General features: G+C 39.1%; 1 protein-coding gene and 1 long non-coding RNA gene across 2 annotated transcripts in view; both read right to left on the bottom strand.

The window, feature by feature from the left end:
- The window catches only part of LOC126912136 (uncharacterized), a 196,196-nt gene extending 194,511 nt beyond the window's left edge, over positions 1-1,685 (bottom strand). Inside the window, exon 1 of the long non-coding RNA XR_007706781.1 lies at positions 1,449-1,685. This is a non-coding gene — a long non-coding RNA (uncharacterized LOC126912136). The remainder of the gene's footprint in view (positions 1-1,448) is intronic.
- A 624-nt stretch (positions 1,686-2,309) lies between these two features.
- LOC118279580 (uncharacterized) overlaps positions 2,310-26,919 on the bottom strand; it is a 40,811-nt gene continuing 16,201 nt past the window's right edge. Inside the window, exons 10-26 of the mRNA XM_050702446.1 lie at positions 15,209-15,314; positions 14,082-14,880; positions 13,335-13,551; positions 12,740-12,892; positions 11,666-11,948; positions 11,039-11,122; positions 9,047-10,328; positions 8,370-8,626; positions 7,584-7,862; positions 7,021-7,156; positions 6,166-6,247; positions 5,634-5,775; positions 5,109-5,216; positions 4,386-4,577; positions 3,708-3,850; positions 3,128-3,211; positions 2,310-2,744 (exon numbers count right to left, since the gene is read on the bottom strand). Coding sequence (XP_050558403.1) covers positions 2,385-2,744; positions 3,128-3,211; positions 3,708-3,850; positions 4,386-4,577; positions 5,109-5,216; positions 5,634-5,775; positions 6,166-6,247; positions 7,021-7,156; positions 7,584-7,862; positions 8,370-8,626; positions 9,047-10,328; positions 11,039-11,122; positions 11,666-11,948; positions 12,740-12,892; positions 13,335-13,551; positions 14,082-14,880; positions 15,209-15,314 — 4,707 coding nt within the window. The 3' untranslated portion in view covers positions 2,310-2,384. The remainder of the gene's footprint in view (positions 2,745-3,127; positions 3,212-3,707; positions 3,851-4,385; positions 4,578-5,108; positions 5,217-5,633; positions 5,776-6,165; positions 6,248-7,020; positions 7,157-7,583; positions 7,863-8,369; positions 8,627-9,046; positions 10,329-11,038; positions 11,123-11,665; positions 11,949-12,739; positions 12,893-13,334; positions 13,552-14,081; positions 14,881-15,208; positions 15,315-26,919) is intronic.

The following is a 26,919-nucleotide window of genomic DNA, read 5'->3' as shown; positions in this document are numbered from 1 at the left end:
TGTTGATTTTAAAAAGATTGCAGTTTTATATAATAGATAGATTTTGCACGCGACTTCGCTCGTGTTAAGCATGTTTATTGTTAATGCAATGTTACGCCTTTTATCCCTGAAGGGGTAGGCACATTACGGCACGTAACGCCGCCTTACAATGTATTTGTGTAATATTTCCCATGGTGTAATAGTGGGTGAGCCTATTGCACAATTCCAGATTCCTACTAATGAGAAATTTTAGAAAATAAATAAAATACCACTAGCGTTTTGCTCGACCCGGGAATGGAACCCGAACCCCCTTGACCGGCAGTTGCACTTGCAACCACTCGACTAACGGGGCAGTACAGTAAAACGATCTTCTGTCCCTATTCACCTCTTTCAGGAGAAAAATAATAATTGGTGACGTGCGTCGTGGTGGCCCGGAGGTTTAATACGCCCGCTTTTCATGCCTAAAACGGTGAAAGAAAACATCGTGAGGAAACTTGGGCATATAATATCTAATTACAAGTGTTACAAGTTTGAAATTGCTAACCCGCTTTGAGCAAGCGTGGTGATTAATGTTCAAACTTTCTCCGTGTGGGAAGAGGCTTTTGTCAGCAGTGACCACTTATAGACTGTCGATGTGTTATATGTTAGTAAATAATTATAAGATAACAAACAATAAAAACAGATAAAATAATTCATAATTTTTATTTCCCTCATCGGTCACATAAACCCTAAAAATAAACTCTACTAGAAATAATGCAGTTACAAAACGAATAATTATTTTAAAACACATTACAAATACAATTCACATTTCATTAATATTAGGCGATAACATAACATCGGTAAAGAAAGAAAAAATATGGCAGATGGGAGACACAATATCTATTAAAAATAATCGAGAAAACCTCTACTAGTTTCAAGTTAAACCGGGACTCTTATTTATCGAGCGTCAACATTGTTTTGTTGACATCTACACTACATGAGCTGCTGTTTACATGTGAACATTAGCTCATGACGATACCTAAGTACGTGTGTCGCCTGGACAGTCCACGCTACATCCTTGTTGACTGGACATCTACACTACATGAGCTGCTGTTTACACAAGAACTATTAACTCAAGACGAACTCACAATATTTATAAACCAGAGTTTATCTTTAGAATAACCTACTTATGGACTAACCTTTTAAATAAATTACTTATCTGCAACCAAAATCTATGGATCAAACTAAATTTTTAACATACAAGCCCGTACTGATGTCAAAAACAGTTTGAACCCAAAGATTTTGGATTGAGATCAGCACCTTTACCATGAGTTTGAAGCAATAGTATTTGTCGATAGTCGCTAGCGAGGACGTAAATTTTTTGTATTGCAATTTTTTTTTTTTTATGTTAAATGGACCGACGTTAGGTATCTCGCCTGATGGTAAGTGATGATGCAGCCTACGATGGAGCACGTCTGCCCATAAGCAACCTATTCACTCGGGCTTTGAAGACACCCAGATTATACCCATCAGGAAACACAGACTCCGGCAAGGAGTTCCACTCCCTAGCAGTTCGCACAAGGAAGCTTGAAGCGAAGCGCTTCGTGCGAGTGGGTGGGATGTCTACCATGAAACGGTGACGCCTCGCCGATTGTCTTGTGGTTCGGCGATGGAAAGGACTAGGAGGAATCAAGTTGTGCAGTTCCCTCGCACACTTGTGACCGTAAAATTTGCCATACAAAAAATATACGTCGTCGCTAGCGACTCTCGACAAATACTATTGCTTCAAACTCATTGGTAGAGGTACAGTAATTTCAGTGGTATAAGCAATCCCAAATTATCTACGTCCCTTGAAATATATTATGTCTTCAAAACTCCTTACAGACCAGTCGATACCAGCCAATACTCATTCCTACATCGTCTAAAAATTAGCAGAAAATACACTATACGACAAAATCCAGATAAAAGCTTTACCTCAACAACTTTCTAAACTAATTATTATGTTATCGGCTTACTCACGTAACTGTTTGACGAGGAACTCGGTAGCAGTGCGACAATCGCCCGTCGTCGGAATGCTGCTCTTGAATATGAGCCTCTAACATGTCTTAAAACTAATCGAATTCCTCGTCAAACAGTTACGTAGGTAAGCCGATAACATAATAACTAATTTAGTAATGCCCGAATACTCAAACGCTACTCAATTTTAAGACGCTCTCAAATGTAGTTCTGTCACTTTCAATTCTTTATAAAATAACAGAGATAGCACGATATTTAAGTACAACTTAAAATCGAGTAGCGTTTAAATATACGGGAATATGTCTCACGAAAGTTAATAAAAAACTTTCTAAGCTCTAAAGTTTTCCATTTTCATCTTATCTTGACATGAAGCCTTCATTTCGAAAATCATCTTTCTTCAATTTCTTCAATCACTTTTGCATTTTCATTGTACTCGATTCGTGCGTAACTTCACTGTTCTTATGCACATTTTTAGTAGCTGTCGCATGCTTTTTAGCATCAGCTACTGCTTTGTAATAAACATCTTTTAGGTTCCTTTTAGCTAATTTATCATTTGTATCAACTGTGGCTATGATATCATCATTTTTTATTGTAACTCTTTTCATATCTGTGACTTGAACTCCATCGTAGAAGCTTGCTGTGGTCCTTGTATGTTTCTTACCAAAGCTTTTGATGAATTTGTTCAGTTTCCTCCTCAATCTAAGCCTTTTCGGGCGTTTCTTCGCTTTCGTGTCTCGTTTGAGTCGCACTAAGTTTTGTTTGTCGAAAAGCTGTGGATTGGAAAGTGTTGTTAAATGAAATATTTCATGCGGAGATTGAGGGTGCGTTTTTATCAGAGATGTGCTATGCTACGTTGCTGTGGATGCGTTTGGCTTCTACATATATCTTGGCACTGGTGGAAACCGACTCAGTTAATCTATGTGAAAAGTTTTATATGGAAAGACGTAAGCTATGGATGTGTGCTACGAATGGCTTCCTTACTCTTGATACCATTGCATACTCAAGTTGGGCATCTTTTTAATATCAGTGGAAACGGTTACATAGTTTCACAGCTTAGCTACATCTTCGTAGCATAACTACATAGCACATCTCTGGTGGAAATACACCATGACAGATATCCTCAAAATAGACTTTGGTTATAAATTTAACTTACCGAATACAAATCATATCCACTCATTTGCTTGTTAAGAAAATTCACCTGACTGTCAAGGTAGCTTTTAACACCCATCATTTTACTCTGAAATAATAATATAATAAATTAATTACATAAAATGATTGCAGTTATTTAAGGGGCAAAATTTAATTTGGTGTCAACGCTACCATAAAAAATCAATATCAACGTTGTTCTTAAATTCATAACCCCCAAAAGACCAGCAACGCTCCTGTAACGCCTCTGCTATTTCAGGTAACTGCAGGATAGGATTGTTTACCATCAGGTGATCCGTCTCATTCACCGGCTTATACCATAAAAAATCAACAGTATCAGTGTTTATCACTAAAGGCGGCTCAACCGGAGTGACACCAAGTTCTCATAGAAATGAATATGAAATAGCAAAACTGTTCATCGATTACATTTTAAATCAGTAAAGGCAGCTCAATCGGACATCTCAAGAGGCCATCAACCTACTTATAACTTCTCTGGTGTTGCGGGAGTCCGGGGTCGGCACATATTGCTTAACATCAGCTGATCCATCTGCTCATTTGTCCCTATTCCATAAAAATCAATAGTTTACCTTATCCTCATCAGTCATATCCTCATACTGGTCTAACAGTTCCTTCAGGGAATGGAGACAGTCCATGTAATGAGCCCTCACATCCATTACATTGACTCGATCCAATTGTTTCACGTCTATGTCATGATCGTCTTCAAATTTCTCTATAAAATAAAATAGTCACTACATCATATAAAATATAACAAAGTCACTATCTCTGTCCCTATGTCCCTTTGTACGCTTAAGTCTCTAATGTTGCTGATATCCTTAGGTGACGCTGATTGCTTACCATCAGATGATCACTCATTTGCCTCCTATTTCAGACCGGAGTGAAAACAAGACTTCACAGATACCCGACGTGAAACAACAATTGCACTGTGTTACGCTGTTTGAGTGAGGTTACCAGAGGGTTGGGCCTCTGGTAGTCTTGTGGTGGTGGATCTGATGGAGGATTGACCCTCCACCCTTTCTCTGTATCTACTCTTCAAATTCCTTAACTCCCGCTTGGCTTCTCAAGCTTCAGCATAGTTATACTCTATTAAGTCTTTGACTGCCAGTAGAAAACTGTTGAATTATGACGTTGAATGTGTTAAATTAACTTACGAAAACTGTTGAAAGCAAATCCTCCGCTAACGTCGGTCACCAGTGACCACCACAGCGTTCAATGTGTTAAACAATATTTTACAGAAATCAACTTACTATTATTAGACACCGAAGCAAACAAGTCATCACTACTCTCGGTCTGCATCTCTTGCATCTGTTCCATCACATCCTCGTCCTGGTAGGGTGGTCTCAGGCTCAGGCTCATGGTCTCCGGCTGTTGAGGTTCAGGCACCTCCTCCTTTGGATAGGTCAGCCATTCCAGAAAACTTTGGAGGTCGGTTGGTAGTTCTGTGTGAAGAGATATGGGTTTTAAGATCTGAAGACGTTGATAAGTCTGCGTTTGGCCACCAACCCGCTTACTGCCAGGACGGCGAAGCGAAGATGTGGCCGAGGATGGAGCACACAGACTTAGAAATTACCTGTCCTTTTTTTACTTTTAATGGGTCGACGTTTGGCCGCTATCTCGCCTGATGGTAATTTTCACTCTAACATTAAAAATATCCGGGTTGTATTTCTCAGGAAAAATAGAATGGTAGTCAGAATTTTCACCAATCGTATTAAAAAACACAGTAAGTTTTTCCTAGATCCAGAAATTGAACTCGGCATTGAAACCTTTTACTCGGCAGTAGCACCCCTTACCGTGATCAAAGTGACAGTCGTTGAATTGGAGACAAACTTATTCTTAAGTCTTTGACTGCCAATAGAAAACTGTTGAAGGCAAATCCTCCGCTAACATCGGTCACCGGTGACCACCACGGCGTTCAATGTGTTAAAGAACTACATAGAAGATAGAATAAAAATAAAGCAAAAGAAACTCACTTGAACAAGTCTTCTGTTGGACCTGGTAGTCCACCAGGTCTGTGAGAAGACGGACCAGCTGCTGCATCAGAGCGGATGCTATGGATCCCTCCCTGGATTCTGTTTTAGCTGAAAATACAACTACGTTTAGTTGTACGCTTAAATATAACTACAACAGAAGACTGACCGACAGAGAAACATTTTTAATATTGTAATATTTGCTTTGACGTTCAAAAGTGCTTTACTGGTCTATTAGAAACAAATAATTTTGACTTTGAAGAATTAGGGATTTTGCAGATTGGGCCTCCGGGTGATCTGAAATTAGGAATTGGGGATTGCGGTGAAGTCAGCCCATTGCTGCCAAAAACATGACACTTCCAAAGTAAAATGATGCTGATATTTTTATTTTTACTTTTAAGCTGGTAGACAGAAACGATAGAAGCCCAATTGCTACGAATCTCACACACCTTTTTCGCTTCATCAACAGTCACAGTCTTTTCATACAAATGCTGGTCGGTTAAGGGGTACTCTTACTGTAACTATTACCAGTATTGCTAGGTTTTCCTTGTTCTGTGGGCGAGTCTAGGTTTCTAGTCTGCTGCACAGCCTTCGCCGCCTTTCTACAAACATCCCTCATATTCGCAGTCAATGCTAAGAAAATCGATTTCTGATCCGCATCTAGATCATCCTGAAAACACATAATATACATAATACACTATACAATAAAATTATATAAATACGCAAGTGTGGGAGAGCCATGCTTCGGCACGAGTGGGCCGGCTCGACCGGAGTGATACCACGGCCTCACAGAAAACCGACGTGAAACAGCTTGCGTTGTGTTTCGTTGTGTGAGTGAGGTTCAATTCCCCCCTTTCCAATCTTCTCAATCCTCGATTCCCCAACAACCTTTAAATTCTTAACCCCCGAAAGGCCGGTAACGCATTTTTAACGCATCCGGTGTTTCAAGTGTCCATGGGCATGATTGCTTACCATCAGGTGATACGTCTGCTCGATTACATGTAGTAAAAAGCGGTTATTTCAATATTACAAACAGACACTCCATTATTTAATTACTCACATCATCCTTGTTCTCTGCCTCTTGGCGTCCAACACGATGTTTATAAATTTTCTCGTAAACATTCTTCGGATACGATGCCATTCTGTGGACAATATTTTTGTAATTATTTTCACACCTATTCTCATTATAATGTAAATTATAAGGGAGGTAAATTATTATATTACTTCTTCCAATAGATGGGTGAGGCGAGAAGGAGTATCAGATTCTTACTGACTAAAAATCGACCCGTTCCTTCTCCTGCTTTGAGCCGGAGCCCCGGTAACCTTTCACGTTGTCCGCAGCTCCAGATTGGGCATCAGCCCTACTGTGTCCCGTCTGTATTGGTCTGGCTCTTTGAGGACAAAAGTGTAGTCCCTTAAGATACGCGTCCACAGGCCCGCATCGTACGCATCGCACGCAGCGGATTTTAGTTTGTCTTGTATAGAAACTCATACAACTGCGTCCACTGATCCGCATCGTACGGACCGCTCATCGGCAACACCTATGTATATGTGATGCGGAGCGATGACGTCATATGGAAAGCGTACATGTGTGTGATGCTTACGACACGGGTCTGAAGACGCTTACCTTTAATCAGTTCTTATAATACTACAGTCTACTGTCTTTTTTTTTTGAGGTGCGAAAATCATCCACATGGCTTACGCCCGCTTTGGCCGAGGTGAGATGTCAGACTCTTACTGACTAAAAACCACCCCGTTCCTTCTTCTGCTTTTCGAGCTATAGCCCCGGTAAACCCGCTAGGTCTTCCGCAGCTCCGGGCCAGGCGTCAGCCCTACTGAGCCCCATCTGTGGTGGTCTGATGGCTCTTTGAGGCACACGCAGAAGTCTATGGTTACTATTTTATGCTGTACTTACTCATTGTTTTTGACGGACCGTGGAACTCGATCCTTGGGCTCCGTATCTCCAGAACGATCGATGGGTGAATTGTAAATATGTGGATTCATTTTCAAATTCTCAGCAAACTTTTTTATTTTCTCATGTACCCATCTGCCTGAAATGCAAGACTTTTATATTAATCTAGCTTGGATGGATTTGAAATTCTGTCAAATTTAATTATAGTATAATTGCTCATCGAGGCAAGAGGGTGAAACACATTTTTTTTATGGTATAAGCCGGTAAACGAATCGCCTTCCTGGTGGTAAGCAATCGTCGTCGCCCATGGACACTTAAAACACCAAAGGCGTTACAAGTGCGTTGCCGGCTTTTTGGGCGTTAGGAATTTAAGAGTTGTTGGGGAATTGGGGATTGGAAAGATCGGGAAGGATGGTAATTAGGCCTTCGGTAACCTCACTCGCAAAAAACAAGCGTTGTTTCACAACAGTTTTCTGTGAGGCCGGTCTACACTCCGATCGAACCAGCCCATTCGTGCTCAATAGCTCTCTTACACTTAAATTAGGATTTAACAATTATATCCTTACCTGATCTTTGTATAAAGTCATTATCTTTAACCGAATGCTTGTCCCTAACAGAATTATCAAGTTTGTCAGCTTGCACGCCGTATTCATCATCGTAAATGTCATTCCAAAATATTAAATTACTGTCTTCAGCGTTCCTTTTGAAAATAGCTTTGACTTTGAGTTTTTTCTCTGCCTCTGGTGCCTTGGGTTTGGTGATAGCTTTCTGTTTTGCCTTCTGTTTCGTTGTTGTGTTACTGTTGAGGTTCAGTAGTGGGGTTGATGGGCTTGTGGTATTGGTCACTGTAATGTGATTTAAGTTTTTTGTTAGAGTTCTTTGTTGTTTATTTCGTCTCATATTTACTACATGGTGCATGTAATATTTGGTGAATTTATTCTCAAGCGATACTCTTTTCTTAATTATTATGTTATATCGGATTACTTATCTAACTGTTTGAGGAGGTATTCGTCTAGAGACCAGGTAGAGGGTGCAATGTGCGCGAAACTCGAGTAGCCAGTAGCAGAGCGACAGTTGCCGCGTCGTGTGTCACGGAATGCTGCTCATTAATGAGCCTTTAGCATGGCTTGAAAGTAGTTTAATTTTTCGTCAAATATTTACGTGAGTAAGCTGATAACATAATACTAGTTTTCCTGCTTTTCTCTTGAAATTTTCCTGAAGTTTTTTAGCCCGAGACCTTTCCAACGAATGTAAAACCGTGCAAATCGGTTCGTGCGTTCTGGAGTTATAGCGTCAGGAAAGAAAACCCGACTTATTTTTATATAATTATACCAAATGTTGAACATACCTACCATTACCACTAGTAAGACTGATGCTAGGAGTAGTGACATTGGAAGTGGTGTCAACAGTCTTCTCTGTCGCATTTGTGGGACTCTCATCAATTGACAGAAGGACCCTGGATTTGAAGCGGCTGATATTGCCCATGTGACCGATGTTATCATTACTACTATCGTAGAGGGGGTAGGTAGTGTCCGGAGTGGTGACGTTCGGTTCAGTAGAAGTGTTTGCTGATGATGATGATGATTTTAACATGTCGCTCAAATCAGACCTGAAACAGAAGTGAGGATTGTCTACTGCTGGATATATGTGATTTACAGATCGGCTTAATCTGTGCCTGAAGTTGACGTCCAAGTGGCACCAGGTGATCAGAAAAGTTCCAAATGTTACCAGAAAAATATTTTTCTTCAGGGTCGACCTGTATATAAAACTGTAAAGTTTGTTTGAAAGCATTAATCATAGAAACAACTGCTACAAATTGAATAAATTATTTATGTGTGTAGATAGCCCATTTATTGAGAAAGGCTATAAAACATCACGCTACGATCAATAGGAGCCGAGCAGCAAGTAAAACCACGCGAGAAGCTAATTAGTTAATCTAACGCCGATTTTTCGCAATGATCATCCCACTGCACGCCAAAACCATCAAATTAATTATAATTTAACAAACAATATGCCAATAAATACTCACAAACTATTCTGCCTCGGCTTCGCCCCTTTCAAATCTTCAAAAGCTTTAAACCAATCAGAGACCATCGCAAAGAAATCACTCAATGTCATATTATCCGAATCAAAAGTACTATTTAGTGACCGATGAGCCACCATTGATACATTCGTATTACTATTACTAAAACTACTATTTACATTCATCGGAGTAGTTGTTTCAGTCGTATCTGTTGCATTAAAATCAATCCATGTTGCAGTGAGATTACTGAACGCCTTACTTCTTTTAACTATAGTTCTATTTCTTATAGTATTTTCGAAAGATGACCCAACAAAGTTCTGTGGCTCAGTCTCGTTCGCCCTCACAGCTTCAGGAAACGCGTCAAACTGATTATCTGTCTCAGGGAAGCTTAAACTATCGTTCATTATCATCATTGGTTCTTCATTAAAATTAATGATCAATGGGACATCAAACATTAAGTTTATATGTTCTATTCCAAAGTCTGGATTCTGAACAGTCAACATGATCTGTCCTAAGTAATTATTGCCTGTGTAATCATCCATTTTGATATCACTTCTATTTATTGTCACAACTGTATCTGTTATCAATGGCTTATCGTTAATTGAGGATGATGTTGATGTCAGACTAGCATTAAGAGTCACATAGGTAGGCACTTCGTTAAATGGAGCTGCCGTGGTACTTATTCGCATATAATCTGGATGAGCAGTGCTAAAGATTTTAATATTCTTCTGTCTCATTACTTCTATGTAATGAGCGAGTGCTTTCTTATTAGCTGCACTGTTAGATTGTATATCTAAATCTTTGACAAAACTGTCGATACTATTCTCTGATACCTCTGGATTGGCTGTTGTACTTTCAACCTGATGAAAGCTTTCGGAAACATCTTCGAAATTTGTCGATAGCAAAGTCCTCTTGTTTTTAGAAAGAGCGAATATGATACCTGAATCTGGATCTGAACCTTCTAATAGAGAAGGAGTTGCTTTCTCTGTTATAGGACTGGGTGTCTCAGTTTTATTTACTTTAAAAAACTCATTCAATTCTGGAAACGCATATTTCATAGTGGGCATTGTGGCTGTTTTCGTTTGATGAGGAGTGTGCGCTTTAGTTTTTGACTTAAATTGAACGTGTTTGGAGAAGATGTTGAATAAGCTGACTTCTTCATCTTTTGATTTGTTAGGCATCTTCATTTGGAAGCTGAGGCCTTCTGGGAGGTTGCGGTAGGTGCTAATGGTGCCGAAGCTGTAGGGATTTGAGAAGAACATTGTGTTGGAGACTGCATCTGGCTGCTCTGGTGGAAATAATTATGATATATGTTATATAATATTGTCATGTTATCTGCTTTGTTAGTTACAAATATAAGGGTTGTCGGGTGAGATTTTAATTAACGGAAAGGTTTAATGAACTCGCTTTGGACTTTGAAATCTCCCGATCGATTCTGATCATAGTGAATGTCTGTCTAACTAGACTAGCCCCCGACGTAGGAGATATTATAGTCCACAAGAATGTGTGCATAGGTACACTCTCTGTTCCTTTACCCTCATAACCCAATATGATGACTGACGATACAATCGGAGAGAGGTCAGGTGTAGGATTGACGGCTTTATATGCTTTCTGAGGTACAGGGGTGATATTTTATTCAGAAAATGCCATCATCAAATTTTGGACGGCGCAGGAGTCGAACCCGCAGCACATTGCACAGCAGCTGGTGACACAGCCTTTGCGCTTACCGTGCAGTCAAGAACCGTGGCTTAAGAATATTACACTCATAATAATATGGATAAAAGAGGCTTTATTCAGCAGCGGCCACTAATAGGCTGTTGATTTATTTATTTATTTAGTACAAAAACATGCATAATTGAACTGAAGCTGTAACTTCAGCCAATATTATATTATACAGTTAAAGTGATATAAATAATAATTACTTAAAACTAATTCTAATTGATGTGTGTGTGTGCGCATGTTGGCTGAAAATTTTGTTATTATATAAATGTTACAAACCAGTAGTATAGGGGGAGGCACTCTCAGAAACATCCCTCTGTCTCCTGATGCTTTCCGCACTAGTCATAGCCTCTGGGAGTCTACCTTTAACGAGACCAATATATTAGATTTAACAGTATACTGCTCTCTGTCCGGAGCTGCGGACTGCCTGGCGGGTTACCGGGGCTCCGGCTCGAAAAGCAGGAGTAGGAACGGGGTGGTTTTTAGTTAGAATCTGACACTGTTTCTCACCTAGCCCAAAGCGGGAAGAAGTCTGAATGAATTCCGGCAACAAAAAATAAAAAAGTACTGCTCTAAAGAGCAGTATTTTTTTGTGATCGCTATGACCAAAAGCTGAACAGCAATTAAGAAACGCCAGTGGTATCTAATGATCTTTTTGCGATTTCCTGATTCTTAGGTCAAGAAAGCTAGTATTAGAAGATTCTGAATTTATATCTAGGTGACTGGATAGGATGAAGTAGGAGCAAATACGTCATTTCTACATATAAAACGTACCTAGAAGTGACGACACGCGATATTTCAAATCAATATATCATCGTCTAATGTAGTAATGTGTGTCTAATATTTTAAAATAGTGTACAAGACGGACATTAAAATAAAATTTAGTACAAAATAAATAGAAATTACCTGATCTCAGTCTTTCAACAAGATTGGGACCATAGATATTGTCATCGGCAGACAACTTAATTCTTCTATCAGTTGCTGTTTCATCAGAATTCTTCTCATTTCGGGCATCTTTCTTATCATCTAGCACGCCATAGTCACTGTACGCTTGAGCCATTTCTACTAGTTTATCATACTTGTTCTTTAGATAATCTTCTACGTATTCCACGTCTGATACATCCCTTCCTGCTCTTTTAAGAAGTAAGTCTTCTATCAGTTTTGGATTCGCTGGTTTCGGTTTCTTTTCCTGGGTCCAAAGAAATCTTATATTAATTATTATGTTGTCGGCTTATTCACGTTACTGTTGGACGTAAGCCATGCTAGAGCTGGCTCATCTTCATTAGCAGAGTTAAGTGAATAAGCCGATAACATAATAATTAATTTAGTATGTCTTACGAAAGGTATAATAATAGTAGCGTTTTATTGTAACTTTGGTGAGACATACTAAATTAATTACTATGTTATCGGCTTACTCACGTAACTGTTTGATGAGGAACTTTACTAGTTTCAAGCCATGCTAGAGGCTCATATACATGAGCAGCATTCCGCGACACACGACGCGGCGATAATTAATAGTAGCGTTCATTTTGCTGGCATGAATTTCCCATAGATTCTATAGCCTATACGAGTTCATTTATAAATAAGTAACTTTGAATAAAACAGGTAAAGAGACTATACGAATTTGACAAACGATTATGGTACATTAGCAACTGATTTTATTAATGGCAAAAAAGATAAAGACTATTTGCGTGAAGTCTCACGACTGCTACCTAAGGGATCTTCTTCATAGCATAATTATGGTCATAGTCATAGTTTTCATCTGGATTACGTCATAGGTTTCACCAATGATAACTATACATTGGTACACATAGCTTAGCACTGGTGGAAACGGACTCGGCTAAGCTGTTTTTTATATGGAAAGATACTCGCTATAGATCGAAAAGCACCTTAAGAATCGTCTTTCCTGCAGACTTTTGGATGGATGGTGGTAAATATAGTAATGATGATGATGGATCAAGAGATGATAATTGCTCATACCTCCTTATGGTCTTTAGTGCTGTTAGGAGGACCATGTTTGACCATGGAGTTAAGTTCATCAGGATACAGAGGCATGGGACCCTTCCAGTTGGGATTGTGCACACCAGGTGGATTGTACTTCGTCGATTTATCTGTAGGTACTTGTGATTTATCCTGTAAAGTCGAAAATTAAATATATCTAGCAATTAGTATAATGAATCTATTCTATCAATATTTAAGGTATAAGCCGGTTAACGAGCAGACGGATCACCTGATGATAAGCAATCGCCGCCGCCTATGGACAACCGAAACACCAGAGGCGTTACAAGTGTATTGCCGGCCTTTTGTTGGAGAATCGGGGATTGGGAAGATTGGGAAGAAGAGTAATTGGGCCTCCGGTAACCTCACTCACACAACGAAATACAACACAAGCGTTGTTTCACGTCAGTTTTCTGTGAGGACGTAGTATCATTCCCACACTCCCCTAGTCTTTTGTCCCCAGAAAGCTTGACGCCTTTGCCTCCTTGCACGCCTTGACGGTTTCACCCCGTCATAACAAAAGGGATCACCGCATATTACGGCAGTCGCATTAAACCAAAAAATTACAAATACATACATCAGTCCGTTTCTTCCTATCAACAGATTTATCCATCTCATCGTGGTTCTCCATATCATCTGTCAGCACCTCCTTGAAGTCCTCATAGCCAAGATTCTCGTCCTCTTCATTTTCCAGCTGCATCAGACGGCGGAGATTCGGCACCTTCCCCAGTATTTGTGATTTGTCCATGTGACTCGTCACTTGTCCCACTTTTGTATGCTTCATGTCAGGGTTCCTGTCAACAGAACTGACTTTTCAATGGTAAATTAGGAACAGGTATTTTGTATGGTAGTAGAAGCCTCGACTGCCTCGTTGGTCGAGTGGTCGCAAGCTTTACTGCTGGACAAGGATCGATTCCCGGGTTGAGCAAATAGCAATGTGAGAATAGAACCCGCTACTCGTTGCGCGATAGCCAGTCACCCAGACACAGCGACAACCGTGCAGTCATGATAATAATGATGAGTGATAAACGAGCAGATAGGTCGCGGTGTGACATCAAATTTTTAGCTTTTCCAGGCCTTGAAACTTGTATACGTTGATCTTAACATAAAGAATCCTAATCTACAGTTAGGCACGACGCGTTAGTCGGAACATGCGTCGCGTATCATAAGTCGCGTAAGCCAGAATAAACAAATGTATAGAAAAACACGTGACCGTTCACGCTCAACCGATGATACGTCAGTACGACCGATGATACGCACGACATATTTTACGTCAGATATGAACACTTACTAAACTAAAATGAAATAACTAAAATATACTAACATTATAGTAGAAACGCTCAACAGCACTTCAAAATCATTAGGACTCGCTGTGACAATCTTCTGCCTCTCCTTTCCAATCATCTGCGCCTCGTGATGGTAGAAGTCTTTCTCATACTCCGTCGTGGACTCCGGCTTCAGCATCTTCAGGAGATCAGACTGAGTCTCCATTTTTTCTTCCTTTGGCAACTTCATCTTCTGTTTAGGCTTCGGTATCTGGTCTATTCGTGGTTCCTTCCCAATTATATTCACATTTTTATGAGGCTTCGGATGCTTACAAGCCTTATTAGGATTCTGCTTGAAAAGCACATCCAACCCAAACGGATCAGACATAATTTCTGGTAGGTTTTTGTTCAAAAATCTATCCAGCAGTTCATCTAAACGCTGAGTATTTTTATAAAACGGGTGCTTAAGTTGATGTTCATGAATGTGTAAGTCTTTTGGGGCGTGAGAGCATTTCTTTACTGCAATTTTCTTTCTGCCAGCAGGCTTGTATTGAACAAGGAGTTTCTTCTTTTCTATGACAAAGCCCGTTGGTTCTTCGGATTCGTTGCTGAACCGTTTCAGTCGAGTCCTATTCATCGCTCGTCTCCTCAAGTAGGGGCTTTCATTGTTCTTGTTTAGCAGTGATCTTCTATGTCTTATGAAGTGTAGTTTCTTTGGGTAATGGTATAATTTTAATGATCTTTTCGATCTGTCTGGAGATTTTCGTAAGTCATCGTCAAGGTAATGCATCTCGACTTGGTTGATGCGTTTTAGGCTTTTTATTTTGGCGTCAGTTTGAACTAGTTTCTTGTAGAATTCTGGAAGTAATTGTTTTGTTAGATTTAGGTTAATATTGCTGTAATAATAGACAGCCTCGTTTGTCGATAGGTCACAAGTGCGACTGCCGAACAAGAGGTCTCGGGTTTAATTTTCGAGTCGAGTAAAGTGTTGCTTTTCTTGGGAATTATGCTCAGTATTAAGCTCACCCCGTATTACATGGGACTAATAACACAGATGGTGAAAAGTGTGTAAATTGTATAACGGCGTTACAGGCCGTGATTTGCACCTCTGCCTACCCCTTCAGGGATAAAACGCGTGACGATGCAATTTGTTTGACTATTTGAATTAACGATAATGACAGCTTACCTCGAAGTTTATCACTGCCCTGTAGTTCACTATTCTTGTCTGCATCCAGGACATTAGTCCAGTCGACGTCACCAGACATTTTGCTTTCAGACTCGTCCAGAGAATTCTGAAAAGAAGATAACAATTATACAAAAAGGAAAACTAACATCACTTTGACCTTTGCAGCAATTTTTTGTGGGGCGATCATCCAATGGCTTCTCCCGGCTTGGGCGAGGCGAGAGGGAGTATCAAACTTACAGTGCCTGTCTGCAATCTTTATTATGTCGTTTGCTCACCTTGATACCGTGGTTTACACTCTTTCAGAAGCTGGGTTAACATAAATATGAAAAATATTTGTGTATGAAACCAAATGAGTGTGCAGGGCAGTAAGTGAATTTTTGTCCTGACAAAAAAATTGTGAAAAACTATTCGGATCACACGATTTCAGTATTTAAGCCACTAAAAAGATAAGTAATTCAAATTAATTAAACAAAACAACATTACTTAGCACAATATAGACTATTTAAAAATCACACCTGCGCCCACAACCCTAAAACGTCTTCTAAGGAAATCGCCAAAATTCCTTCGACCATCTAATTTATAAGTGGACCAATTAACCCTTTAAAGTGCTGGGCGAACATTAGCACTCTAAAAGGGGTACTTTGCGATATTAACCCTAAACAATAAATATGTCGGGGGTATATTTAAAAGTGCCCAGGTGTTGGCCGCGACAGGTTAAATTACTGTTCCGTTTATAGGCGGTGCTGGGTTTAACTAACTATGCTTTTTGGCTGGGAGTATGGTTGGAATGGAGGGTTAGGTTTGGTTGATTGCTTACTTTATTTCTAATATAAGGTAATTACATGATAGTGCAACGTCTAGTAATTATTCAAAAGGTTACCAAATACAGCACCTAAAGTTTAATATGTATTTATTTAAAGCTTCATGCACAGAAATATATGGGTGGTCATAATACTGTTGGCATTTTCTTGCCTGTCTGACTCAAGGGTCAGACTTGTGCAAGGAGCATGGCAAGTAGTAATCTATTTAAAACTGAAATAAATAATATCATATCATTTCTGGAGGCCCAATTACTCAATTCCAGCGTTTTAGGGGTTAGGAATTTAAGGGTTGTTAGAAAATCGGGGATTGGGAAGGTAATTGGGCCTCCGGTAACCTCACTCGCACAACGAAACACAACGCAAGCGTTGTTTCACGTCGGTTTTCTGTGATACCGTGACTCCAGTCGTACCGGCCCATTCGTGCCGAAGCATGGCTCTCCAACACTTAAAACAGTGAACTCTCTATTCATTCCTACTCCACGACCTCGAGTGACTTACTTTTAAATAGCAATTTGCGTCCGCGACAGTTTATTCTTCGAGAGTAATATTAAAATAACAACTGTACTGCGGTGTGTTTGTTTATACAGGTACTGAACTAACTACCAGCTAGCTCTGATATTAATAGGAAGAGAAGGAAATATTTTCTTTCCATGATATGACAGTTTTGTATCTCGATTTTGTGTCTCAAGATAATGGCAATGGGAGGTCTTGAACAAAGACCTATATGTTTAAGGCTTATTTCATAAATCTAATTATAAATGTACTTCCACATAACTTCAGTCCCTTTATTTACTTTTTTATGAAATAGGTGGCAAACGAGCAGACAGTTCACCTGCTAGTAAGCGTTCAACACCAGAGGACTCATAGGTGCGTTGCCAGTCATTAAAAAAGGAAAACTTATGCTCTCGCTTATTCTCTAACAGGATAGGCATTGCTGTCAAATTACATTATTATGATAATAATTTAAGTGTGGAGAGAAATTAGTGATTCGACGGATTTCCGGAAAATCGACGTGAAACAAAGCTTGTGTTGTATTTCGTCGTGAGAGTGAGGTTACAGGAGACCCAATTACCCCCTTCTCCTATCTCCCCAATCCCCAACAAATCCTAAACAAATCTTCAAATTCCTAAACCACCAACAAGCCGGTAACAAGCTTGTAACAACTCTAGTATTTCGATCCATGGACGGCAGCGATTGCCTACCATCAGATGATCCGTCTACACGTTTACTGGCTATTTTTATAAAAAAACATCGAGTTCCAGAAAGACAATTTCACACGCTATTAAGTATTTACCGAAAATGCAAAAATACCCGACTCGAGAATCACACCTTTAACTCATCGCTTGACAGTCAAACAACACACAAAACAAAATGCACCAGAACTTAACACATAAACACACACCCATACACAACACAATTGAATTCAATAACTTATCACAAGTCACAACCAAGATATCGAACCGGGGACCCGGAAGGCAATGTACTCAATATCTCGTATTATACTTCTAAGCAATGAATAAGTTAATTGATTAACAAAACATATATTATTAATACGGGCTGACCCAAAACTTTGTTCACTTAAAACAGCGTTCAGATTAACTTTGAAATTAAGTCGTGTGGATTTTGTTAAGGGGAAGCTTAGGTGCTGCTTAACTTAACTTGTCATCCACCCCTAAAATTATACCTACTTTACAATACATATTTATACTACCTAACTTCTCTCACATTATCCTCTATTTCATTGTCTGGACGTTAAAAGAGACTATGACCTCTGAGTTTGTTTCGGCATTTCTTCTCAGAGTAGTCGGATAGAAAATGCCGGCCTCATCTAGCTATTTGAAATATTGACGTGTAAAAGTGTTATTTTATAACCTATTTACAGAAATAAATATCATTTATCAATTAACTAAAGATTTTTTTTTATTACACCCGAAATTTTATAGTTTAATTTCAATTTATAACTATACTACCTCTTTAAGAAATTTACATTACATAATAAACTCTACAATGAAAATACGCGAAGGCGGTCACCGGTGACTGCTGGGTTTTTTACAAGTAATATGGAAGAGGGCATTCAAGCAGTATCATTTATGGAGGGAGCTTCACTGACAGACAGACTGGCGAATAATTCCGTGACCGGTAGTGGTAACCGTCACTCTTGGAGTGGAGACTGGGAGGATCCAACAAATGAGGTTTTAACGACCGAAAAAGTTTTGAGGAGGTGATAATGCTCAAAACAAGAAAATAACATTTGATTAAGATTAAAACATAATTTCAGACCACTACAGATGGGGCCCAGTAGGGCTGATGCTAGGATCCGGAGCTGCAGATTACCTAGCGGGTTTACCGGGGCTCTGCCTGGTTCGAAAAGCAGGAGTAGGAATGGGGTGGTTTTTAGTCACTCACAAGAGTCTGAAACTCATGGAACGACTTTGCACCCTTAAAAAACGCTGATTTTTAGTTGCATTTCACGGATTCCATACAGATGCATTATTACTGACCTTTTAAACTAGTAAATTAGATATTCTACTGTTTAAAACTAAACACAATTTAGTTTAATTTAAAACAAATACTTAAACTAAACTTCCCCTTAACTAAAATCTCCTATATTAACCGGTCATTAGGAACATGTGACGGGCGTCAAGCTAAATCACTCGCCCTCTCACTCACTCACTTGAGAACAGAGCGAGAGGGAACATAACTAAGTAACATATTGAGTGAGTTAATGTTTTGGCGCCTTTCTTGGTGCAGAGTGGGATGGGGTGCCAGTGAAAGCGGGAATTGGAAAGGTAAGATTGTTTACTGTGTTAATTTTTTTATGGTACAAGCCGGTAATCGAGCACATGGCTCACCTCATTCATGGTCAGCAATCGCCGCCGGCCATGGACACCCGAAACACCAATATTTGCTATGACGTTCAAAAGTGCCTTCCTGGTCTATTTGAAATGAATAATTTTTACTTTGACTTTAACTCATGTTAAATGAAATTTGGTTAAAAAGAAATTAGAAAAAAATTTAGTACAAAGAGTGACTTTTTACAAGGAGCACGAGACGTTACAATCTAAAACCCTCTCTATATTCCACCTAGCGGTCCCATACTAAAAAAACGTTGCCAAAAAGGATAGAAAATCCCAACGAACAAGAGTTGAGCAGTAAGCCTGCCAGGCAAGATCACCTCATCTGGTCGAAGGATCTTCCTTTCTTAGGGAAATTTACCCACTGTTCCCTAAAAATATTAAACGTCATTTTTGCAAGCATGTTTAGTCAGGCAATCTCCGAAAGTATTACCACTTAATATACATTAAGTAGAAAATATTTCAAAAGTATTTCTTATATTTGTTTCATATAAAACCGCAGGCAGTGGAGCCACGCCCTACCAATTACAATTCTATCCCGTTCTCCATACGACTGTGAGTAGGATTGTAACTTTGTTTCTATTTTTCGTAAATTAAGTAAACAAAACATTACAATATGAACTTATTATACCCCCTCTCATACATGAGGGTGCGGGTTCGAAACCTACCAACGGCAAGTACCAATGTGACTTTTTCCGAGTTATATGTACTTTCTAAGATTATTAAGATACCACTGACAAACGGTGAAGGAAAACATCGTGAGGAAACCTGGGCTTATAATTTCTGATTATAAGTTTGAAATCGCCAACCCGCATTGAGCAAGCGTAGTGATTAATGCTCAAAATCATGCAAGAAGAGGCCTTTGGCCAGCAGTGACCACTAGCCATTTATAGGCTGTTGTGAAAATTCTCAGCAGTAGCCCAGCGTAACACATGTACTTAGACGAAAATTATATCGATTTCTAATATCGCATGACTTCACTTCTAGGTACATTTTATATGTAGAAATAAGATATTAGTTTTCACTTTTAAAATTTGATTCATTTTACCCAAGCATTGTTATCGTATACGACAAAACCAAAAAATACGTGTCTAATATTTTTTCATTACCTAACTGACGGACTAAATAGATTTTTAACACATTGAACGCCGTGGTGGTCACCGGTGACCGACGTTAGCGGAGGATTTGCCTTCAACAGTTTTCTATTGGCAGTCAAAGACTTATATTTAATACCCCGTCATCATCCCTATTATTACACACATAAGAAAAGGGGGTAAGCAGAAAGCCTTGATATATTTGCAATTACTCGTACAAAGCCAAACAAATGGCATATCTATCAAGGCCCAAGGCAGTAATTACGTTTTACCATAAATATCAGCTCACAGGGGAATCAATTTATAACCTTTAATTATTGTAACGGGGTAGGCAGAGTTGCAGGTGTAAGTGGTATTTTTATGTCATTTGTGTAGTAGTGTATTTATGAGTGGGGGGTGTCTTTTAGTTGTTTGGAGTGGGAGGTGTGTGGTTCGATGCTCTGGGGGCCCACTCCGGTTCTCGAATCCGTTATATTATTTTAAGTGCAGTACAAGTTTCATCCGCTTTCACTACATAGGACCTACTTGATTAACGTTTATTTCTAATTTCATATCAAAACGATTGGGCTTCTTCATTTCATTCGTTCATTTTTGTTAACAAAATTCTGTTCGCAATAAATTTCATTGTAGGGAAGTGGAAACTATCGTTTTCCTTTTCTTCTCTTCTAATAATATCTTCTGATTTGTTTCGTTGCGGCATCCAAGACAGTCATTCATGTCCCTGAGATGCGCCGGATATTATTTTAGTGTTCCGGTGTTTTCAAGTTTGTATCTACTGTAGATCCTGGTGCACAGGAGTTGCAGTTAGGGAGATTATGATTGGCTCGTCCCATTTAAAAAAAGCTATGACTGTGTACCTGAATATGATTGGTGGAAACAACACAGCAACTTAGCATAACACATCTCTGGTGGCAAAGCAATCTTATTTTAATAGAATCATCACCAAAGGTGTGACATTCAACCACTACTAATAAAAAAAACTCCCATCCTTTTTACCTAGCCTCCACACCATACAATCTAACAGACCGCCTATACATAGCTGTACTATCTACGTATATATTAATAAAAAAGCCAACAAAAGGGGTTTGTCTGTCCGTCCACAACAATGGAATCCCTGAGGCACCTCGCAGATTAAAAATATTCTTGTTGTGGCCTGATGAAAAATATACAGACAGACATAGGTTTTACTTTTCATATTTTTAGGTTTCATAGTAAAACTAACGACCCGACCCAGCTTCGCATGGGTGCAATGGTTTTTTTTTATGAAACAAGCCGGTAATCGAGCAGACGTATCACCTGATGGTAAGCAATCGCCGCCGCCCATGGACTCTTGAAACACCAGAGGCGTTACAAGTGCGTTGCCGGCTTTTTGGGAGTTAGGAATTTAAGGGTTGTTGTTCGGGAATCGGGGATGGGGAAGATTGGGAAGGGGGGAATTGGATCTCCGGTAACCTCACTCACACAACGAAACACAATGCAAGCGTTGTTTCACGTCGGTTTTCTGTGAGGCCGTGGTATCAGTCCGGTCGAGCCGGCCCATTCGTGCCGAAGCATGGCTCTCCCACACTTAAATGGTGATATAATTATTATCCATGTATCCATATTATACATCATCAAAGTCGTCGGGCAAAGCATTACTGGGCTTTTGTCGATTTTTCGAAAATTTCCCAGTAGTAGCACGAAGTCTGGAATTGTGTCCGGTATATGGCAATAGGCTTACCTCCTATTACATGGGACTTATAACACAAATGGTGAAAAGTGGGTGTACATTGTATAGCGGCATTACGTGTCATAATGAGCACCTCTGCCTACCCCTGCGGGGATGTTGCTTTTTTTGTATTATACATTTAAACTTTCCTCTTGAATCACTCTATCTATTAAAAAAACCGCATCAAAATCTGTTGCGTAGTTTTAAAGATTTAAGCGTACAAAGGGACATAGGGACAGAGAAAGCGACTTTGTTTTATGCTATGTAGTGAGTGCTGGAGTTTCAGTTTAAAGGGTAAGTCCATGATAGACTGCACGGTTGGCGCGGTAGCGGGTTCGATTCCCACACGGAACAACTCTTTATGTGATCCACAAATTTCAAGGTCAGAGTGAATAGGTACTTCCTAAATCTGTGTGCTCCATCTTTGATCACATCTTCGCTTCGCCGTCCTGGCAGTAAGCGGGTTGGTGGCCAAACGCAGAATTATTAACGCTAAAAAATATTGATCTGGGTCTGGGTGTCATGTGCATGTGAACTTGTATGTTTATAAACGCACCCACGACACAGGAGAAAATTCTAATGTATTCAAATTTAAAAAAAAAATACATTTTACAGCCAACGAAAAAGGTTAAAACAGCATTTTTGATAGAAACGAAGATATATCGAACGAAGCGCTTCGCTTAAAGTTTCCTTGTTCGAACTGCTAAGGAGTAGAATTCTTTGCCGGAGTGTTTCCTGATGGGTATAACCTGGGTGTCTTCAAGGTCTGAGTGAATAGGTTGCTTATGGGCAGACGTGCTCCAATGTAGGCCGCATCATCACTTACCATCAGGTGAGATAGCGGCCAAACGTCGACCCATTAAATGTAAAAAAGACTTTTCACTTGCTAAACAGTCACACAGCTGAGTATCAAGCCAAACTACAAACACAACATTTGCCAAAACACTACCGAGACCCAACCCAACACAGAAACATAAACTAAAACTTTAAAAGACATAGTATTACTTTATCTACAGTTTTTTGACGAGGTGCACTGAATAATCACGGCGGTAAACGCTAGGGGACAGGCAGACCACAATGGGACATCAGACTATCATTACGACTCGTACAAAGGGAGCGGCGAGGTATAAAAAAAAAACGTCCGAACCGAGTTCAAGTTGTATTTCGCGACAATACTTTTAGTCTGGGAGCTTGGGATGCAAGTTATTCGTCATCTATATATATATTGTAAATTGTTAAATTATAATGATTTAGTGTATAGATGAGCCTACACTAGGCTCAGGGTGCTTTTCAACCAGAGATGTGCTATGCTACGTTGCTGTGGATGCGTTTGGCTTCCACCAATCATATTCATTGGTACACATAGCTTAACACTGGTAGAAACGGACTCAGCTAAGCTATGTTTTTTTTATATGGAAAGATGCGTGCTATGGATGGCATCCGTACTATCAACACGTCGCATAATCTAAGCTGCGCAACTTCCTCACACAGCTACATAGCTTAGTATCGGTGAAAACGGTTATATATGTAGTTTCAAACTGTTTCACAGGTTAGCTATACTTCGGCCGTTCAGAGAATGCGTTCCTGACACCTGTCAGTTAGTCACGACTAGTGATGGGCACAACATAACACTGAGTTCGTTACCGTTCCTCCAAAATGAACCGCCGCATTATTTTAAGATTATTTTCGTTTTAAATTCGGCGGAATCATTTAAAATTCATATTTTAGTTATTTAAGTGGTGACCAAAAATATATAATAAAACTGTTATTGTGTGTTGTAAATATATATTCATATAATAAAATTATTCTTCGTTACAAAGTTACAATCTGTATTTCTATGCAATAAAGTAAGTACATTGAATTGAATGTGCGTACAGAATACATATTAATCAGACTCCGATCCGATCCGATCCGATTCCTGTATAAGAACAGATTACGATACTTGCCTGTTTTTTTAGCACAGCACTACAAAATATAAAGCGCTGACATAACCTTGTGATAGCGCAGTATAGATTTAGAAAAATATTGTTTACCAAGTTATTTGACACTCAGTTTGGCACTAAATTATAACATTAATTGATATAATAATGTTGTTTTATTACTCTTCAATTGTTAAAACGGTAAAAAACCAGCAAAACTGTTTTTATCGTAACTGCAACGCCATTACAAAGTTACGTCGTCAGTTCAATCACAATATGTCAGGAACGCATTTTCTGAACGGCCGAACTATAGTATTTATATCTATAATATAAAAATAAGTCGGGATTTCCTTCCTGACGCTATAACTCCAGAACGCACGAACCGATTTCCACGGTTTTGCATTCGTTGGAAAGGTCTCGGGCTCCTCGAGGTTTATAGCAACAATATAAGCAGGAAAACGGGGAAAATCATTGGTGGTGAAACGGAGTTCGCCGGGGTTGCTAGTTTCTAATAATAATAAATACTTTCGAAGATATATTGATTTGATATATCGCGTGAAGTCACTTCAAGGTGCGTTTTATACGTTGTTATCTTATAAATATGACAAAGTAAAAAAAGAGTCTAATATTTTTCGACTCGAAACTAGTAGCTTTTTCCATTAATGCACGTGAGTAAAACATAATTTTTACTTAATTTAGTATACTCACGATAGATAATTATTATAAAAAACAATACAAAGATGACACGAGAGACCCAGCCACCACCTCCCAAACTGCGACATAACAAACGAAAATCAAAAAAATATACATTTTGTTGCGTTGCCAGTCATCTCGGCTCCGCTTCCATTTACCGCTCGCATGCTTTCAAAACGTTTGTATTACTGCGCCGTCTGGGGGTCGGCAGAGTCCGAGGTTTATTTGTGAAGATAATTATTATAGAAATGATTTAGATGCAGTTTTTAATGGTATAGGGGATTTTAAATACACTCTCTCACATAATTAGGTATGTGTTGGAGAGTCATGCTTCGGTACGAATAGTCCGATTTGATCAGAGTGATACTGCGGCTTCACAGAAAACCAACGTGGAACAACGCTTACGTTATGTGACTTAAGTTACACGAGGCCCAATATTCCCGACGTGAAACAACACTTGTGTTGTATTTCGTTATGTGAATGAGATTAGTGGAGGACCAATTACTCAACGCCCCGATTCCCCAACAACTCTTAAATTCCTAACCCCTAAGAGGCCAGCAACGCACTTGTAACCCCTTTGTTGTGTCGGGTGTCGACGATTACTTACCATCAGGTGATCCGTCTTATATTTTTATCGGCTTATACCATTAAGAAAATAAATTATTACAGTACTAATTATGTATCACTGTAGTTTTGTAAAATTTAATATTTTCTGTTATTAAGTCAGGTTTAAGCTTAAATTTAACTTATACAAAAGTACTGTACAACTTTGGAGTTTACACTCCGCGAACCCTGAAAGTAATGCAGATGAGATTTTTTTTATGGAATTTTTTTTTTATACTCTTGATGGTAAGCGATCAGCGACGCCCAAGGGCACCCGTTACAACAGAGGAGTCACAGGTGCGTTGCCGGCCTTTAAAAAGGAATACGCTCTATTCTTGAAGGTTTGAAGGTCGTATCGGTTCGGAAATACCGCCGACGATAGCTCATTCCACAGTTTTGTTGTGCGAGGCAGAAAGTTTCGTGAAGCGCACAGTTGTGGCCTGCCAACCATCTATATGATGGGGATGGAAATGCTGTCGTGTAAGTCGATGGCCAAAAGATAATATATTAATATAACATAATAATACTTTCATTATAAAATTCCAAACGCTTGCTAACATATTGCACACACATAACCAAGTACCTAACAAACACTGACAACCACTTAAGGGAATAAAAACCACCACAACAGGAATGCAATTTTTCAATAAACTCACACCACAACCCCTACCAAGTTTACAGAACAAATAAATCTTTTAAGACAAACGAAAGAAAAACACTAAAGAGTTATATATTTGTGACTTGTTCAAAATAAATCATTTAAGGTTTCTTCCACATGGGAGTCGCAGGTATTACGGTGTCGCAAACGATATGATTTGTGGCCACCTTTAGATGCTACAGGCTGATGCAATTTGTAAAGTTCTTGCGTTGTACGTGATTTCATTTAGGAGATGTGGTTGCGGATTGATTTTCTTTTGTCATTTGTGTTAGTTTAGTGTGTCTTGCCACCAGGGGTGTGCTACGTAGCTATGCTACGAAGATGTAATAGTTAAGTTAGGAAACTATGTGACCGTTTCCACTGATAGTAAGCTATGTAGATGTGCGAGGAAAATGAGCAGCTCGATTATGCGATGTATCAATATTAGGGAAGCCATCCATAGCATGCATCTTTCCATTTAAAAAACATAGCTTTGCTGAGTCCGTTTTTACCAATTCTAAGCTATGTATACCAATTATTATGATTCATGGAATCCAAACGCATCCACAGCAACGTAGTATAAGCACATCTCTTGTGGAAAAGCACACTTAATCTTCTAGTGGGTATCAAAGGAGCCGACTTGGGTTACACATTTGAGAATAATTCCAAAGTAAAAATGTTTAAAGATTTTAAGTTAGGTGAAACATATTTTGAACAATTTCCCTAAATGGCCTATTCTGCATAGGTCATTTAGGGAAATTGTTCAATTATATAATACGGGAATTGCTTCGAAAGACAGAAAATACATGCAATATTATTGCAAAATTTTAAACAACCTGTATCTACTTAAGACGCCTGCCAATTGACTCGCTCCTAAGCATAAGACAACAATATTTACTACACAAAATAGGGACACTTAAAACCAATCTAATCCACCTTATTTGCACACATATAAGACTCAATTTCCCTTGACAAATAGAGACAGACAAATTGACAACGATTTTAAACTTTATAGTCTAAGAGGTAGAGTTGATTTTTGAGTGTTTTTGTTTTTTTCAGGAATTTTGAAATTTATGAAGCAGTGTTTGCATGGAATCCTGTGCGTGTAAAATGTAACTCCTTGGAGTAAAGACTTATAGTATTTTATGGTGTTTTACTAAATTGAATTATTGAGCTTCTTTGCTTTGCTTTTTGTATGGGGAAATGCCTTTGTAATTGGCTTGTAGGTAGGGTAAATGCTGCACAAAGAAACTTTGCGTTCGATTTTTTGTGTCCAGAAAAAAGTGTATCGCGATTTGTGACCAACAATTGTCTGGAATCTGGTCTAATCATGTTGGTTACATGATTTATTAATGCAAGAACAACGGGACGTTGATCATGA

Source organism: Spodoptera frugiperda, chromosome 22, assembly GCF_023101765.2.
Source record: "Spodoptera frugiperda isolate SF20-4 chromosome 22, AGI-APGP_CSIRO_Sfru_2.0, whole genome shotgun sequence".
Taxonomy (NCBI): Eukaryota; Metazoa; Arthropoda; class Insecta; order Lepidoptera; family Noctuidae; genus Spodoptera; species Spodoptera frugiperda.
Note: the sequence above shows the minus strand (reverse complement) of the source record. Positions and strands in the feature narration are given on the sequence as shown.